Genomic DNA, 16,450 nt, shown 5'->3' with positions numbered 1-16,450 from the left:
CCTCTCAGGGGGCACCTGGGTGGCTCAGTTGGTTAAGTAGCTGACTTTGGCTCAGGTCATGATCTCACAGCTCAGGAGTTTGAGCCCCACATCAGGCTTTGTGCCAACAGCTCCGAGTCTGGGGCCTGCTTTGGATTCTGGGTCTCCCTCTTTCGCTCTCTGCTCCTGGCGCCCCCCCCCCCCGCCAGTGCTTAGTCTCTCAAAAATAAATAAATAAACATTTAAAATAAAATAAAGACTGCCCTCTACCAAAAGAAATTCACCCGCTGTCCCTCCAGTCACCACCAGTGGGAAGCAGAGAGTTTGCTGCAGCGGGAACCAGAAGGCCACGTACCTGCTCTTTGCCTGTTCACACCTATCTTGAGGCAGATCAGCCTGTCGCAGAGCTCTGTACTGTCTCAGGAAAAGGCTTTCCCTTGTCACTTCTCAGACAGGGTAGAGGGATCTGCTGCACTACAACACGGGGAGCATCTCTGGTTATAATTTGGGAAATGTTACCTCAGAAGATCAGGATTATACCACACGAGAAAGGCTAAGTGCTAAGTAACAGTATATCTATACAAGGCACAATCACACAACATTAAAAAAACAACAACAAAATCAACTTTCCAGATTCTCATGATGATAGGAAAGAGTATTTTATATTGTTAGGGAAAATATGGTGGGGGGAGACAAAGTACAAAAACTCTGACTTAGGAGTGCCTGGGTGGCTCAGTTGGTTAAACATCCGACTTTCGCTCAGGTCATGATCTCACGGTTCGTGGGTTCAAGCCCCGTGTCGGGCTCTGACAGCCAGCTCAGAGCCTAGGGCCTGTTTTAGATTCTGTATCTCCCTCTCTCTCTGACCCTTTCCTGCTTACGCTGTCTTTCTCTCTCTCTCTGAAATAAATAAAAAAATAAAATAAATTAAATTAAAAAAAAAACCCAACTCTGATTTAAATGACTTCCACTATGTTGTAAAAATAAAGTTCACGTGGGGGCACCTGGGTGGCGCAGCCGGTTAAGTGTCTGACTTTGGCTCAGGTCATGATCTCAGGATTCGTGAGTTCAAACCCTATAGTGGGCTCTGTGCTGACAGTTTGGAGTCTGGAGTCCGCTTCAGATTCTGTGTCTCCCTGTCTCTCTGCCCCTTCCCCCACTTGTGCTCTGTCTCTCTCTCAAGAATAAACATTAAAAGGGGCACCTGGGTGGCTTAGTCGGTTAAGCATCCGACTTTAGCTTAGGTCATGATCTCGTGGTTCGTGGGTTCGAGCCCCGCGTCGGGCTCTGTGCTGACTGCCAGCTCAGAGCCTGGAGCCTGTTTCAGTCTGTGACTCCCTCTCTCTCTGACCCTCTCCTGCTCACGCTGTCTCTCTCTCTCTCCTAGAAATAAATAAAACATTAAAAAAAAAATTAAAAGAAAAAAAACCACTCCAGATAGATTTATAGTCATGAATATGAATACTATTTTTAAAGCATTAGAAAAAATGAAACAAGTGAAGAATGTACAAAGGATATGAATCTAAAATACAAAGAAGATAAACCCTGAAGAGTCAATAAACATGAAAACCTGCTTAACCTTATTAAGTAAGAATATAAGTTAAAATGAGGCAAGCATGAGGTTAGTACAAACTTTAGTCTGAAAATACACAATGTTGAAGCCAATATAAAAAAAAATGGATGAGGACAGGAAAACACTCATTGACTGCTTACGGGATTATAAATTTGTATCAGGGATTATAAATTTCTATCAGTTGTCTAAGTGTCCGATTGTTGATTTCAGCTCAGGTCATGATCTCATGGTTCACGAGATCGAGCCCCACATAGGCTTCTGCCCTAAGAGGGTAGAGCCTGCTTGGGATTCTCTCTCTCCCTTTCTCTCTGCCCCTCTCCATCACATATTAGTGCGTGTGTACACACACTCTCTCTCAAAATGAATAAACATTTAAAAAATAAATACATAAATTTATTTCTGCCTTGTGTAGAATAAACTTGGCTGTGTTTGGTCAAATTTAAAGTGAGCACTGCCCTATGAATCACTATGAATAACTATTCCAATTCTAGTTATGCCAGAGAGCTCACATACATGCTCACACAGGATATGTATTGGGATTTCCAATGCAGTATTATGGATAGTAGCAAATAAAAAATGTTTTTGAAGGAGCCCAGATGTTCACCAGTAAGAGAATACATAAATAATGTGGTGCAGTATTCCATGAAGGAGTACTACAAATACTACCCAGTGGATAAAGTGAGTGAACTGGGTATGTGCTTATTAACATGGTAGATATCAATAATAGGCAAATAGCAAAATGTCACAGAGTAAATTGAAACACATGCAAAACAATCTTTATGTTGTTTTCAGACACACAAATACATAGTGGAACTAGAAAAACTAGATACACAGCAAATCTGTGATAGCAGCTGCCTCTTTACAGGAAATAAGAGTGATGGGGGTCAGGGGTACAGAGAGGATGCAGAATGGGACTAGGGAGACAGTATCAGAGACTCAAAAGTATAACCGCTGAGATTTCTTTAATCCAAAGAACTAAAATACTAACATTTGTTTTAGGCGGCATTATGTGGAATTTTATTACATTATCTTCTGTTCTATCCTGTAATTTGCGGGAATTACTGTTCATAATACACGGAGTGGCTGAAAGGAAATATTACAAAATGGTGAGAATATTTTACTCTGGGTAATGAGTACAAGACTTTTGTTGCCTGCTACTGTACTAAATTTTGGCATTTTTCATAATAAGCATACGTTAATTTTATAATTGAAGGAAAAAATCTTGAACATGGAAAAATATACAAGTAGTGATTAGATTCCATATAATTTTGGTTCACATAAATATCTGTTGGCAGGATTGTGAAGGTTTTTACAAATGTGACACTTGTACTCTCACTCCTTCGGTAAAGTCCAACTTCTAAACAACCAAAATATAAACCTATTTTGAAACCCCTAAACTTTTACATAAAACATTAACGTACCAATGGAGAACAGAACTTGCTTCTACAAACAATATTCCAGTCTCTAAGATAGCATAGAGGGCTCCCTGATGGCTATAGACTGTTCATGCTTTCACCATTATCTATAGTATAAGAAAGCACTGTAAGAAACGAATTTGATGTGCAATCCAGTATGAGTTTTTACATTCCTGTGGTATTTCGGGGAAAGCATTTCCAACTGGAACATAATGAGAAAGAAAGAACCTCTCATTGTATTCCATTCCATCAGAAAACAAAATTGAGACTTTTAGGAGTGGACTTGGGGAAACCTGTTGTGAGGTACTGAGTGCCAGTACCCTAAGTACCAAGGTCTGGATTAGCATGGAAGAACCGGAGACAGAGAACAGTGGTTAGATTTTGGATACATTTTGGGGGAAGAATTTTCAGGACTTTTTGATGCATTTCATTTGGCAGTGATTATGGCTTAAAGAGGTGAAAGGAAGACATGACTGGAAGGTGTATTTCTCTAAGTTGGTAACTATAAAACTCTGATAAATTTAACAGAAAAACAAAATTATTGCTCACATTTTTTCTGCATACTCTGGGCAAGACTGCATTTGCAGTCATCATCAACAGAGCATGGTACTGACTTTTTTTTTAGTTTATTCATTTATTAATTTATTTTTAACATTTATTCATTTTTTGAGAGAGAGAGAGAGAGAGAGAGAGAGACAGATAGTGTGAGCGGAGGAGGGGCAGAGAAGGAGACACAGAATCCAAAGCAGGCTATAGGCTCTGAGCTGTGAGCACAGAGCCTGACGTGGGGCTTGAACTCATAAACTATGAGATCGTGACCTGGGCTGAAGTCAGACATTTAACCGATTGAGTCACCCAGGAACCCCTTTTTTTTGGTTTATTTTGAGAGACAGTGAGTGAGTGAGTGAGTGAGTGAGAGAAAGAGAGAGAAAGACCTGAGCTGAAATCAAGAGTTGGACACTTAACCAACTAAGCCATGCAGGCACCCTCATATTAATGATTACAAGAGAATCCCCAGAAATTAGTATCCAGAAGAGACAGGATGGATAACATAGTGTCATGAGTTATGGTATATCCAGCACTAAATAAGTGGCTGCAGAAAGAAGACCTACATTATTTCATAATAAATTGGCTGTGAAGAGGTATGGTATTGTGGAAAAAAAACTATGGAACTTTTATTACATGTAATTGGTATCCATCAAATAACCTCACCAAAACTCAGTTTTCTCATTTGTAAAATGAGCACATTATCATGCTTGTCTCAAAAGGGCCGTGGCAATCATAAAGAAAAGTAACTTCAATCGGCAAAATCCTGGGGCACCTGGGTGGCTCAGTCAGTTAAGTGTACTACTCTTCGTTTTGGTTCAGGTCATGATGTCACGGTTCGTGAGATCAAGCCCTGTGCTGGGCTCTGTGTTGACAGTGTGGAGCCTGCTTGGGATTCTCTCTCTCTCTCTCTCTCTCTCTCTCTCTGCCCCTCACCTACTTTCTCTCTCTCTCAAAATAAACGTAAAAACAAAAACAATCTGCAGGTCTACTTTGCTGGACAGTGCAGAGAAAGCAGCTAAGCGCCAAGCTCAACGCCTGGCCACAGCACGCATTAGAGGTGTATACTGAACATGGGAAGTTGCACTGTTCATGAAGAGAAAAAAGGAAATAGTCTGAGAAGAAGCAACCATAATGTAATGAAATAATGTACAAAAACAGAACCTTTTTCCAGTGAATATTCCACAGAAACTTATAAATATTGATACTGAATAATGACAGAGTAACTCCTATAGCCAACAGTTTCAAGAGGTGGTCACGTCCACTTAAAAAAACTGTAAAGCACTGGGGCACCTGGGTGGCTCAGTTGGTTAAGCATCTGACTTAGGTTCAGGTCATGATCTTGTGCGGTTCATGGGTTTGAGCCTCACATTGGGGTCTCTGCTGTTAGCACAGAGCCTGCTTTGGGTCTTCTGTCTAACTCTTCCCCCCCGCCCCCCCCCCCGCCCCCCCCCCCCCCGCCACACACACACTTTCTCTCAAAAAATAAACATTTAAAGACAAAAGAGTTCCTTCTCACATTAAAACAAAAAACTGTAAAGTGCTATATATATGACGTGTAACAATTTAAGTACATAGATAGAGTATGAGGGGAAAAAAGTATAAAAGTGAAAAGAGATGGGTCAGAATGTTGTTTTCCTCAGAATATGTTTTTATTGTTTCATACCTACTCCATCAGCAGTCCTTATTCGTCTCAGCTCACACACATAAGCGGGGACTTAGGGTGAGACTCCCTACCCCCAGTCAACCAATCAGCCAAGCCAAATCAACCCAGCAGTCAGCAGGGCTGGGAGCCAGAAGCCTCTTTCAACAGAAAGCTCTCCCATCCATAACACTGCTATACTGGCTTTAAAATTAAAGCAGCAGAGGAAATAATAACCCCGACATTTCAAAACCCAACTTACCAGGGTGATGTCTCGAGAAGCTGCAGCTGCGCTCATATGCAAACTAGGCTGCCGCACGGAGCTGCTGCAATCAAGGGCCCGAGCAAATGTCCCAACAGCACTGAATAATCCACAAAAACAAAGAAGAAAAATTAAGGCCCCATTAGTTTTTTATACTTAAAAAAACACATTTGGGTAGTGTGTGAAAACTGTAGAAGTCAGCGCTAAGGACCCGGGGCCTGCGAGCAGAGGTCTGAGTGGGAGGCTCAGTCTTGTCTGCAATCAGCGTGTTGCGCCCTGGGCGGGATGCCTCAGTTTCCTCCTATGTAGGGAACAGTGGTGGCCAAGAGGAGCGCTATGTTCATCTCTGCTACAATTCTTTGGGGTGCGGGGGGCTCGTTTCCTTCTTGCTCTCGGTGTGCTCATTTAGGGAGGATCTCGGGGCGCGGGGGACTGCATGAGGCAAACTGCCTCGAGGACTTATGGGAGGGGGACAGCACAGCGATGGAACCAACCTCCTCTGCATCTAGCAGTGTTAGAAAGTCTTCATTCCTGTGTATCGGCCTCCAAGAGAGGAGGTAATCTCCTAAATAGGCAGTGGGCAATTCTTTCCCATGTTCTTTACAGGTGGGGCTCAGCTGGGTCAATACTGCTTTACACAGGAAAACAGGTAAGTTTACACAGGTAAATAACAAATATAGCTGTCGTGTGGGTATGCGCCATGGAGAAGAAAAAAAAAAAACCAAACAAGTTCTTGGATGTCTGAGAATCAAATATCAAATGAAAAGTATTTTACGCTTTCCGCATTGACAAGGCAATTAACCATATATGGGTTATTATAATGAAACCGAGAAAAAGTGATTTGTGAGCCATAAAGGCGGGAAAGGTCCACTATGAAATGCCGTGGAATAAACAATTTGGTATTCAACTGTGCTCAAAAAGTGAGAAGTAAACGCAGAGTTTGACTATTACTCCAAAACAAGTTCTGACCACTTTTTTTTAGCCTAAATTGTGAGATCCCAATAACATTTTCCCCTTGAAATGAGGTATCATCAGTTGTAGCAACTTCTTCCCATAAAGGCTCAGGCTATAATAGATTTCCACCTAAGAAACAAATAACAATTGCCACAACACTTTTTTTTCACGTAATGATTTAAAAGGCCTTCCCATGGAAAAAGCATGAAATGAACATTAAGACCTGCTGCTTGTTGTATTTTATTTTAATTTCTTCTCTTCCCTTACTATACTGTAAGGAAGTTAGCTGAGGAAGAAACCTTTTTAATGTTCTGATGAACATGTAATGCACATGCACAAAAGCACACCCTGTACAACTATGCAGCAATAGCACCCCAGAACCATCCATGTCACTAACACCCAGGTCAGGGAACAACAACAGCAGCCCAGAAGACTCCTACTCCTTCCCAACCTGTCCTCTCTCCTTCTTCCCCAAAGAGAACCACCATCATGGGTTAGTTTTGCTCATTTGAGAACTTAATAGAAGCACACACTATGTACTCTTTTCACATGCGGCTTCTTTGTTCAAAATGATGTCTGTGGACTCACCCATGCTACTGGTACTAGAGGCATGCACTCATTTTCCTTGCTATGGAGTATTCCTTTGTATGATGCCCCCTCCCACTCTATTGTTGATGGATATCATGTCCAGTTTGGGACTATTCTGGGTAGTGCCATGAATGCCATCTGTAGATGCATCTTTTGGTGCACAGGTGTCTGTATGTACTTCTGCTGAGTACACATTCAGGAGTGACACTCAAAGGATGTGTGGGTCAGATAGCAAACTGGTTATAGCAACTTACACTCCCACCAGCATGATAGGAGGGTGATGGCTGCTCTACCTCTTTACCAATGTTTGGTACTGGCTTTTAAATTTTGACCGTTCTGGTGGGATGTGCAATGGTATTTGATTATGGTCTTCATTTGTATTTAGAAGATTTTTTTTAAAAACAAAAATTGAGGGAGTGCCTGGGTGGCTTAGCTGGTTGAGCATCCAACTCTTGATTTCAGCTCAGGTAATGATCTCAGAGTCCTGGGATCAAGCCCCACATTGGGCTTTGTGCTGAGCATGAAGCCAGCTTAAGATTCTCCCTCCCTCCCTCTCTCTCTCTGGGGCGCCTGGTGGCTCATCTGTTTGAGTGTCTGACATCAGTTCAGGTCATGATCTTGTGGTCCATGAGTTCGAGCCCCACATCAGGCTCTGTGCTGACAGCTCAGAGCTTGGAGCCTGCTTCAGATTCTGTGTCTCCCTCACTCTCTGTCTCTGTCTCTCTCTCAAAAATGAATAAATGTTAAAAAGAAAAAAAAAAAAACCTCAAGATTCTCTCTCTCTCCCTCTGCCCCTCTTCTCATGCTCTCTCTCTCTCTCTAAAAAAGAGCAAAAAAAAAAATGGGGCGCCTGGGTGGCTTAGTCGGTTAAGCGTCCGACTTTCGCTTAGGTCATGATCTCGTGGTTCGTGGGTTCAAGCCCCACGTTGGGCTCTGTGCTGACTGCCAGCTCAGAGGCTGGAGCCTGTTTCAGAGTCTGTGACTCCCTCTCTCTCTGACCCTCCCTGCTCATGCTGTCTCTCTCTCTCTCCCCTAGAAATTAAAACACACACACACACACACACACACACACACACACACACACACATTAAAAAAGAGCAAAAAAAATGAGAAAGGCACCAAGTGCATCTCCTTTGTGTCTTTCATGCTGGCTTCAAGGAAAAAGGAAAAAACAAAGAAAATCAAATTTAAACCTGCAATGTCTATTAAATAACCCCAGATCTGGGTAATCTGCCTGGCATCTCTAGGCCAGTGGTTCCACCAATGATTAATTTCCGCCCTCACGTCTACAGTCTCCTCTGTCTCCTGACTGGCTCCCCAACAATGTACATCAGGTCTCCACCTGGTCACCAGTGGCGGGGTGTGTGGGCACTGGAGTCCAAATGCCTGGCCGCCAACATGATGTGTGACCTCCATGATGACAGACACCATGAACAGTGCTGTCATGTCCAGGTGGGCTGAGACCCGTCTCCTTTGCGTCATGAAAAACTGTTCAATGGAAAACTAGAGAACCTAGTGAAGACTCTTGTAATCATGTCTGTACCAACTTGATTCTAATATTTTGCCAGGCTTGGATCATTTTTTAAGGAAATAAATATTAAAATTTTGTTAGAGCTTCCTGTACACATCCCCAGAACCCATACATATACATGATACACATACTCAACTATATGCCCATTAACGAAGACACTGTTTGTACACGGTAAAACTTTTATAAGTGATCATATTGTGTGTATCCTCACTCAACATTATTTTTGAGATTTATCTCTTTGCTACATATCCTTTAATTCGTTTATTTTCATTATTGTAAAGTAATATTCCATTACTGAATATACTTGAATTCACTTAGCAAGTGCTAGCTGATGTACGCTTAGTTTTTTTCCCCAATTTTCCCACTATTTACTATGTTATGATAATCCCACTTACTTGCTGCCTTGCAATAACTCCACCATGAGTATCATTTACTTTTGTAATTGAAAAAATAAAGATAAAGTTTTGTCCCATTCATTTCTCAAAGGGTGTGGTGGGTCAAGTGCAGGGGAGCAAGCCAGTTGGGCAGCCAGGCTTAATGCTCTCCAAGAAAGCCAATGCTTAGCAGCAGGTCTTCCTCATGTGGAGGTGCAGTAAGGGGAATGCAAGGTGCACATTATTACACACACCTGAATAGTCCCCATCTAGTGTAAAGGACCTAACTGCTTTAATTAAAGATATGGGAATTCCAGTGGTGAATTTCATCTTCATACTGTCTGTGGTGCACACAATTTTACAAGAAGAAATTATTATTTTCTTAATCAGTAAATTAATAAATACATTTTCAAACAAAAACTAATGATTAATCATATTTAGGAAGTGGTATGATACATATTTCGACCTTCTTACTTAACTAGAAAAAGAACACAACCAAAGGAAAGGCAGAATACAAAGAAAGGAACACATATACACCTATAAATTCTTATAAAAAGCAATTTCTTGGGCCAGCTCAGTTGGTTAAGTGCCCAACTCTTGATTTCAGCTCAGTTCATGATCTCACAGTTCGTGAGTTTGAGCCTCGCACGGGGCTCTGTGCTGACCCTGCTTGGGATTCTCTCTCTTCCTCCCTCCCCCTCTCTCTTTCTCTCTGCCCCTCGCCCACTTGTATGCATGCAATATCAAGTAAAATGAGTAAACATAAACACACACACACACACACACAAAATGTTTAAAAAAAAAAAGAAACTTCTTGACTCAACAGTGTCATACTTACCGTGCTACAACTAAAAACTGGTCAATCTGGCGATCTGTAAGTGGGCTATTTGGATCCCAAACTTTAACTTCCAATTTGGACTGTTCCCTCTCATCTGATTCTCCTGTCCAAGAACAAAAGAAATGGAGTCTTGTTATTTAACAAGGCAACTGTCACATTCGGCTGATGACTGTGGGCACCACAGCATTCAAAATGTAAGGCAAATATTTTGTGATTTTGGTACATTATTTCAGCAGACAGACAACATTTTGTAAAGTCAACACTGATAATAATACAACCAAACCAACCATATGAGATCTTCATTTAGTTAGTAACATGTATTTCCTGGGGCGCCTGGGTGGCTTAGTCGGTTAAGCGTCCGACTTTCGCTTAGGTCATGATCTCGCGGTTCGTGGGTTCGAGCCCCGCGTCGGGCTCTGTGCTGACTGCCAGCTCAGAGCCTGGAGCCTGTTTCAGAGTCTGTGTCTCCCTCTCTCTGACCCTCCCCTGCTCATGCTGTCTCTCTCTCTCTCCTAGAAATAAATAAATAAAATAAATAAATAAAAAACAAACAAACAAAAAAAAACATGTATTTCCTGAGCACCTGCATGTGTGAGGTACTCAGCCTCATACTGAGGGACATAAAGACAAAACAAAAAGCACTCCTGCCACGAGATACTTTCACTGGTAAAACTAACTATATAAGTCACTATGATACAAACAAAAAGAAATAGGTGTCATAAGGGACATACAGAAATGGCTGTAAGATTCCAACAATTAGAGAAATCACTTCGGACAAGCTAGGGAATGATGCCATAAAGTGCGTGGCATTTCTGCTAAGAACTGAACGGTCTGATTGCACCAGCAGGGAGAAGGACTTAAAGTAAGAAATAAGAATATGAGCAAAGTAATGTGGCTTTATGATGTGAAAGAGAGAAAAACAGCTCATTTTGTCACAAGCGAATTAAAGGGAATGAGAGAGTACGATAACTAAGAGAAGAGGTTATGAACATATCACTGAAGATTCTACACAGATTTTACTTCGAGGTAAAGAGAAGCACTAGCCGTTTCAGTAGGAGAGTGGCAAGACCAGAACCAAACTTTGTATCTCACACTTAGCAATGGTATGTGCTTTGCTTTACAGAGATATCTGATGAAGACAAAACATGGTGCTGACACTGATGGTAGAGAGTAAAGAGAGGAGATGTCTGTAGCAGGTCAATTTCAGGTCTTGAGAACTGCATGCATAGCGTTGGCATTAACAGAAAGCAGCAATGCTAGCAGGGCTGAGGAAAAGGCTGGCAATAATGCAAGATGCTTTCTTTATTTTAGGAATCTCTCACAAGGAGATAGATCTGTTGGGCAGGACTCAATGTCAAGACAGGACAGTAATTGAAGAGACATGGGAGGCAACTGGAGGTCTGATTTTTTTAAAAAATATTTTTATTTATTTCTAGGAGAGAGAGAGAGAGAGGGAGAGAGAGAGAGAGAGAGAGACAGCGTGAGCAGAGGACGGTCAGAGAGAGAGGGAGATACAGACTCTGAAATAGGCTCCAGGCTCCGAGCTGTCAGCACAGAGCCCGACGCGGGGCTCGAACCCACAAACCGCGAGACCATGACCTAAGCGAAAGTCGGACGCTTAACCAACTAAGCCAGCCACCCAGGCGCCCGGGTCCAATTTTCAACTATGGATTTCTTATTAGGCTGTGGACTGGTTTTGGCTTTGTTTAGCTTTTGATTTATATGAGGCAGGATGCCCTGCACTGGCTGTTATGTGCTGAAGCTAAGCGTCCCTGATGACTGACAAACCTTGGCTAGGAACCTCAACTGTGCTCAGACCTAATATAGGAGCAAGCAGGTATCAGGGGCTCAACAGGAGAAAGGGGGTAGGGGAGGGTGGCAGACCTAGCCTTTCCATCTGCAGCCTCCTAAGTCAGCCACTGCTGTCAGGGTGGGACTTGCCCAGTTTTGTTCAAAGGCAGGTAACCATACAGCCAATCTCCACCCCTAACATAAAGAAGCACAAGCAGAGCAGAGCGAGTACTAGGTCTAAAGTGTTTGAAAGGATTTTGGTTTTCATTGTTTTTGCTTACAATTCTCGGCAACCTAAGCCAAGACATTCAACATTAGCTCACAGTTAAAAGCCAGAAGATTTGCAAACTGTATGAAACTTGAGAAAGTAGAATGACACAATTACACTTCCCTGTAATCTGCAAATGATAAAACTTAAGATAAATAATAATGGTATGGAGGCACCTGGGTGGCTCAGTGGGTTAAGTGTCTGACTTCTGCTCAGGTGTGATCCCATGGTTTGTGGGTTCCAGCCCCACATCGGGCTCTGTGCTGACAGCTCAGAACCTGGAGCCTGCTTTGGATTCTGTGTCTCCCTCTCTCTCTGCCCCTTCCCAATCACGCTGTCTCTCTTTTTCTCTCAAAAATAAAGAAATGTTCCGTATCGTGGGGTGCCTACGTGGCTCAGTCAGTTAAGTGTCCAACTCTTTATTTTGGCTCAGGTCATGATCTCACAGTTGGGAGACTGAGCCCTGCATCAGATTCCATGCTGGTTGTATAGACTGCTCAAGATTCTCTCTCCCTCTTAAAAAAAAAAAAAAAAAAAAGAGTTCCATATCAGTCACTCTAAACTAATGAGAATCCCCCATTTTGGGTTTGCCATATAATTACATTTATATCACAACGTGATCATTTCTTCACAGGGGAAAAAAACATTTAAGAACTCTTGAATAAACCTATTTAGAAGCTATAAGACCAAACGCTCAGCTAAGCTCGTACTAATCTTTGGAATAGTCCTGGTAACTGGTATGAGCCAAAGACAGGACCAAGATTACTGGTCATGTTCACGCTACTCATTGCAATAATTTCACTCCACTGTTCCACTGAAGATAACCCGGGCAATTAGTCCAGTCCCAATCTCATCCCCACCAGCCTATGAATATCCTCCTAATCTCTGAATTCTTAAAAAATGCATTTACCAACTAATTACATAAGTGTATATATATAGCACCTTATTTTTGCTTCAAAAATTCTTCATAATTTTGAAAAAAATGTAGATTCAGCAATGATTTTAAATGTGGTATCCCTAACCCTCCAGCTACCTACAATTTTAAGATTTCTAGAAAACATGGATGAAAAAAAGAAAAGAGAAAATGTAGACAAAGAACTTCTTCAGTTTTATCACCTAAAAGTACATTATGTTGTTCAAAGACTCTGAAGAACTAAAGCTGTATGGAACTCATAGGCTCTTTCCTGGATAATTGGAAATATTCTCTATTCTAAACACAATTCACTTTCTTTGCACCAATCATCAAGGTACTATACTTTTCATGTTATATTAAATTCAGAAACTCACAGAGATGCCATTAGTCACCATCTTTATTCAATATGGTTCTGAAGGTTCTGGCCAATGTTTTATATTATGAATCAAAGGAACTTACTAGAGACAAATATTGTGTATCATTTACATGTGGGATCTAAAAAAGCAATACTCAGAGTGGAACAGCGGTTACACGGGGCTACAGTATAGGGAAACTGAAAATGGATAGACGTTGTTTAGAGATACAAACCTCCAACTAGTAGAAAAGCAGGTCCTGGACATCTAATGCACAGCACAGTAATTACAGTCAGTAATACTATAAACTTCAAAGTTGATAAGAGACTAGATATTAATTGTTCCCACAACAAAAAGAAAGTATAATCATATGATGTGATAGTGGTGTTAGCTAAGCTATGGTAGTAATCACATTGCAACATATAAATTCATCAAATCAATATACGGTAAACAAACTTATACAGTGTTACATGTCAATTATATCTCAATAAAAATAACATAAAAATAAGTAACTAGACACTATAAAAAAGTAACAAGGCACAATAAAAAAGAATATAAAAAATGTAGTGCCATTCCAAAGAAAATATAATGTAAAAAAATATATCTTCTATTATAGCAGCAAAAATATAAAACACTAAGAAACAAAACGAGTTATATTTATATAAAACGAAACTTTCAAAGAAGATAACTTAAAAAAGAGTAAAGATTTAAAATCCTAAGGCTATCATTTCTGTACAAGTACACCAAAAGGCTAAATTTCACAAAATTTAGTTTTTAAAGCCAATAAAATAATTTGAATATTAATCTCCACAAATCCAATTCTTGATTTCAGCTCAGGTCATGATCTCACAGTTCATGAGTTTGAGCCCCACACTGGGTTCTGTGCTGACAGCATGGAGCCTGCTTGGGATTCTCTCTCTCTCCTTTCTCTGACCCTCCTCTGCTCACACTTTCTCTTTCTCAGAATGAATAAATGAACTTAAAAAAATTAATTAAACTGGGTGGGATTATAATATACAGCAATAGAAATTAAATGATGTCGTACTGGCACAAATAGAAACAAAAGCACAGAAGTAGACTAGATCACACAACAATTTATACTTCATAATTATTACTTTTTTTAAGTTTGTTTGTTTAATTTATTGAGAGAGAGAGAGAGAGAGAGAGAGAGAATTCCAAGCAGGAGAGCCCAATGTGGGGCTTCAACACATAACCAACTGAGCCACCCAGGCATCCCCAAAGTTAAGTAGTACTATAATACCACAAATATTAATGCAAAAATAACATTTATTGTTAACTATTTCCCAAGAACCCTTAGAGCACGGTTTCTCAACCTCAGCACTATTGATACTCAGGCCTGAATAACTCTTTGTTGAGGGGGCTGTCCTGTGCATTACCAGACGACCAGCAGCTTCCCTGGCCACTACTCACTAGAAGCCACTAGCATCTAAGCCCCACCGCTCACTCCCTCTACCAGCAGTGACAGCCAAAACTGTCTACAGACATTGCCTAATGTCCCCTGCCCCAGGGTTGAGAATTACTGTTCTACATGGTTGCAATTAACACCTGCTTACACCTAATTGTTATAGGTTGGTGTTTTTAAGTTAGTTAACATCCACCACATTTGTTGAACCGCACATTCTGCAAAATTACACACTAAAAAACTAGGGTTTGCGGAAAGTAAGACTTTGAAAACCTACGAGGTAAGCAGAGAATTTTTAAAAAGTAATAATCATAATAAAAACACTAGCACAGTTAAGTCTCTACTGACATTTGCAACAAAAACAATGGTTGGTTGTATAGTTTCTACAAAAGTAAAAAACAAAACAGGGCACAGGATTTTTTTTAACACTAGGGGAGAATATCTTCAAAGCCCCTTCATCGTTAACTCTCAAGCTTCCCCATATAGCTTTATCATAGTGGAAAGTGCCACAGATTCTGAAGCCACGGAACCAGGCTTTACTTGCACTAGAGGAAAGGAATTCTTGTAGAATTTCCATCTTTTTTTTTCTCTTAAACTGTCCTCATCTGTGAGAATACTTACTTCCCTGAGTGCTGAGAAAAGTCTCCTATAAACTGACCAACTTCCATGCTATACTGACATTTCGCTACTTATCAACCACATCTGAACTAATTCAAGTTAAAAAGCAAGTATTGTAGCAGAAGAGATTATACTAATTTAATTCTTTAACTCTCAAAGACAGACACATCTTGAAATGCCCAAATATCAGCAAGAGTTATTTAACTGATGGCAGGAGACCGTGGGGGCCGGGGAGAAGCAACTCCAACAGTAAACACTGAGTGTCAGGCACTTTGCTAAATGCTTTCCAGGATTACTTCATTGGATCATCACAACACTATGAAGTGTGCACATACATATTATTCTCTTTTTAAAGAGGAGGACATGGGGGTGCCGGGGTGGCTCAGTGGGTTGGATGTCCAACTTTGGTTCAGGTCATGATCTCGCGGTTTCTGAGTTTAAGCCCCACGATGGACTCTGTACTGACAGCTGAGAGCCTGGAGCCTGCTTGGGATTCTGTGTCTCCCTCTCTCTTTGTCCCTCCCCACTCTTGCTCTGTGTCTCTGTCTCTATCTCTCTCTAAAATAAATAAACATTAAAAAAATAATGAGGAAATGGGAACTTAAGAGGTGTTTTTCCCAAGGTGACTCAGCGAAACATATTATTGCTAGGTTTTGCCCAAACCTACAGACCCACAGTCATTTTGGTTTATTAATTTAAATGTTATTATAACAGTTTTTGCAGTTACAAATTTTAATTAATATTTAAATAGATTTTGTTGAAAATTTCAGTATTACAATGAAATAAGAATTCAAAACTTTCCATGTTATGACATATTTTTCAATGGAAAATTCTCTAGGTGGTTTATTCAAGCTCAATAGAAGATTTAAAAAATCTCAAAGAGACCTTTATCTTCCTTTGCAAACTACATACTGATCTTTCCAGATCTCAAGAGTTTGTTAGATGGTGGGTAGCCATAAATGAATTTTAAAATTCTGAAACAACAAAAAGGTTTATTCACTAGCAAGACAAATGCCACAACAACGTTTTAGAATCCATCAAGACACATTCACAACAAAGCAAGCCTGTTATATATTCTGGCACGGTGCTGATGCTGCCACCTACTCGGGGTATTAATTCAGGCTCTAGATCCCATGCCAATGCAAATTGGAATATGGCCACTGGTCAAATGTACCCACTCAGGAGTATCAAAAGGGTTAGTAAACACAGACTGCAGCAAGTCCTAAATATCTATTGAGTATGGTATTTTCTACTATTTAATTTCCCTGAGGACAGGTACTAGCTATGTGTATTATGCTAATGTCCATGTTTTTCTTTTTTAATGTTTTTATTTATTTTTGAGAGAGAGAGAAACAGACAGAAAGAGAGCATGAGTAGGAGAA

General features: G+C 40.7%; 1 protein-coding gene across 2 annotated transcripts in view; it reads right to left on the bottom strand.

Moving 5' to 3' along the window:
- MTA3 (metastasis associated 1 family member 3) overlaps window positions 1–16,450 on the bottom strand; it is a 173,708-nt gene that overhangs the window by 67,689 nt on the left and 89,569 nt on the right. For both annotated transcript variants that reach the window (XM_039231778.1, XM_039231780.1), the window contains exons 7-8: window positions 9,703–9,805; window positions 5,418–5,517 (exon numbers count right to left, since the gene is read on the bottom strand). In XM_039231778.1, the coding sequence (XP_039087709.1) occupies window positions 5,418–5,517; window positions 9,703–9,805 (203 nt within the window). The remainder of the gene's footprint in view (window positions 1–5,417; window positions 5,518–9,702; window positions 9,806–16,450) is intronic.

The sequence above is a fragment of the Hyaena hyaena genome, unplaced genomic scaffold (genome assembly GCF_003009895.1).
Source record: "Hyaena hyaena isolate Hyena2069 unplaced genomic scaffold, ASM300989v1 scaffold_57, whole genome shotgun sequence".
Classification (NCBI taxonomy): domain Eukaryota; kingdom Metazoa; phylum Chordata; class Mammalia; order Carnivora; family Hyaenidae; genus Hyaena; species Hyaena hyaena.
This window is presented reverse-complemented; position numbering and strand designations above follow the sequence as displayed.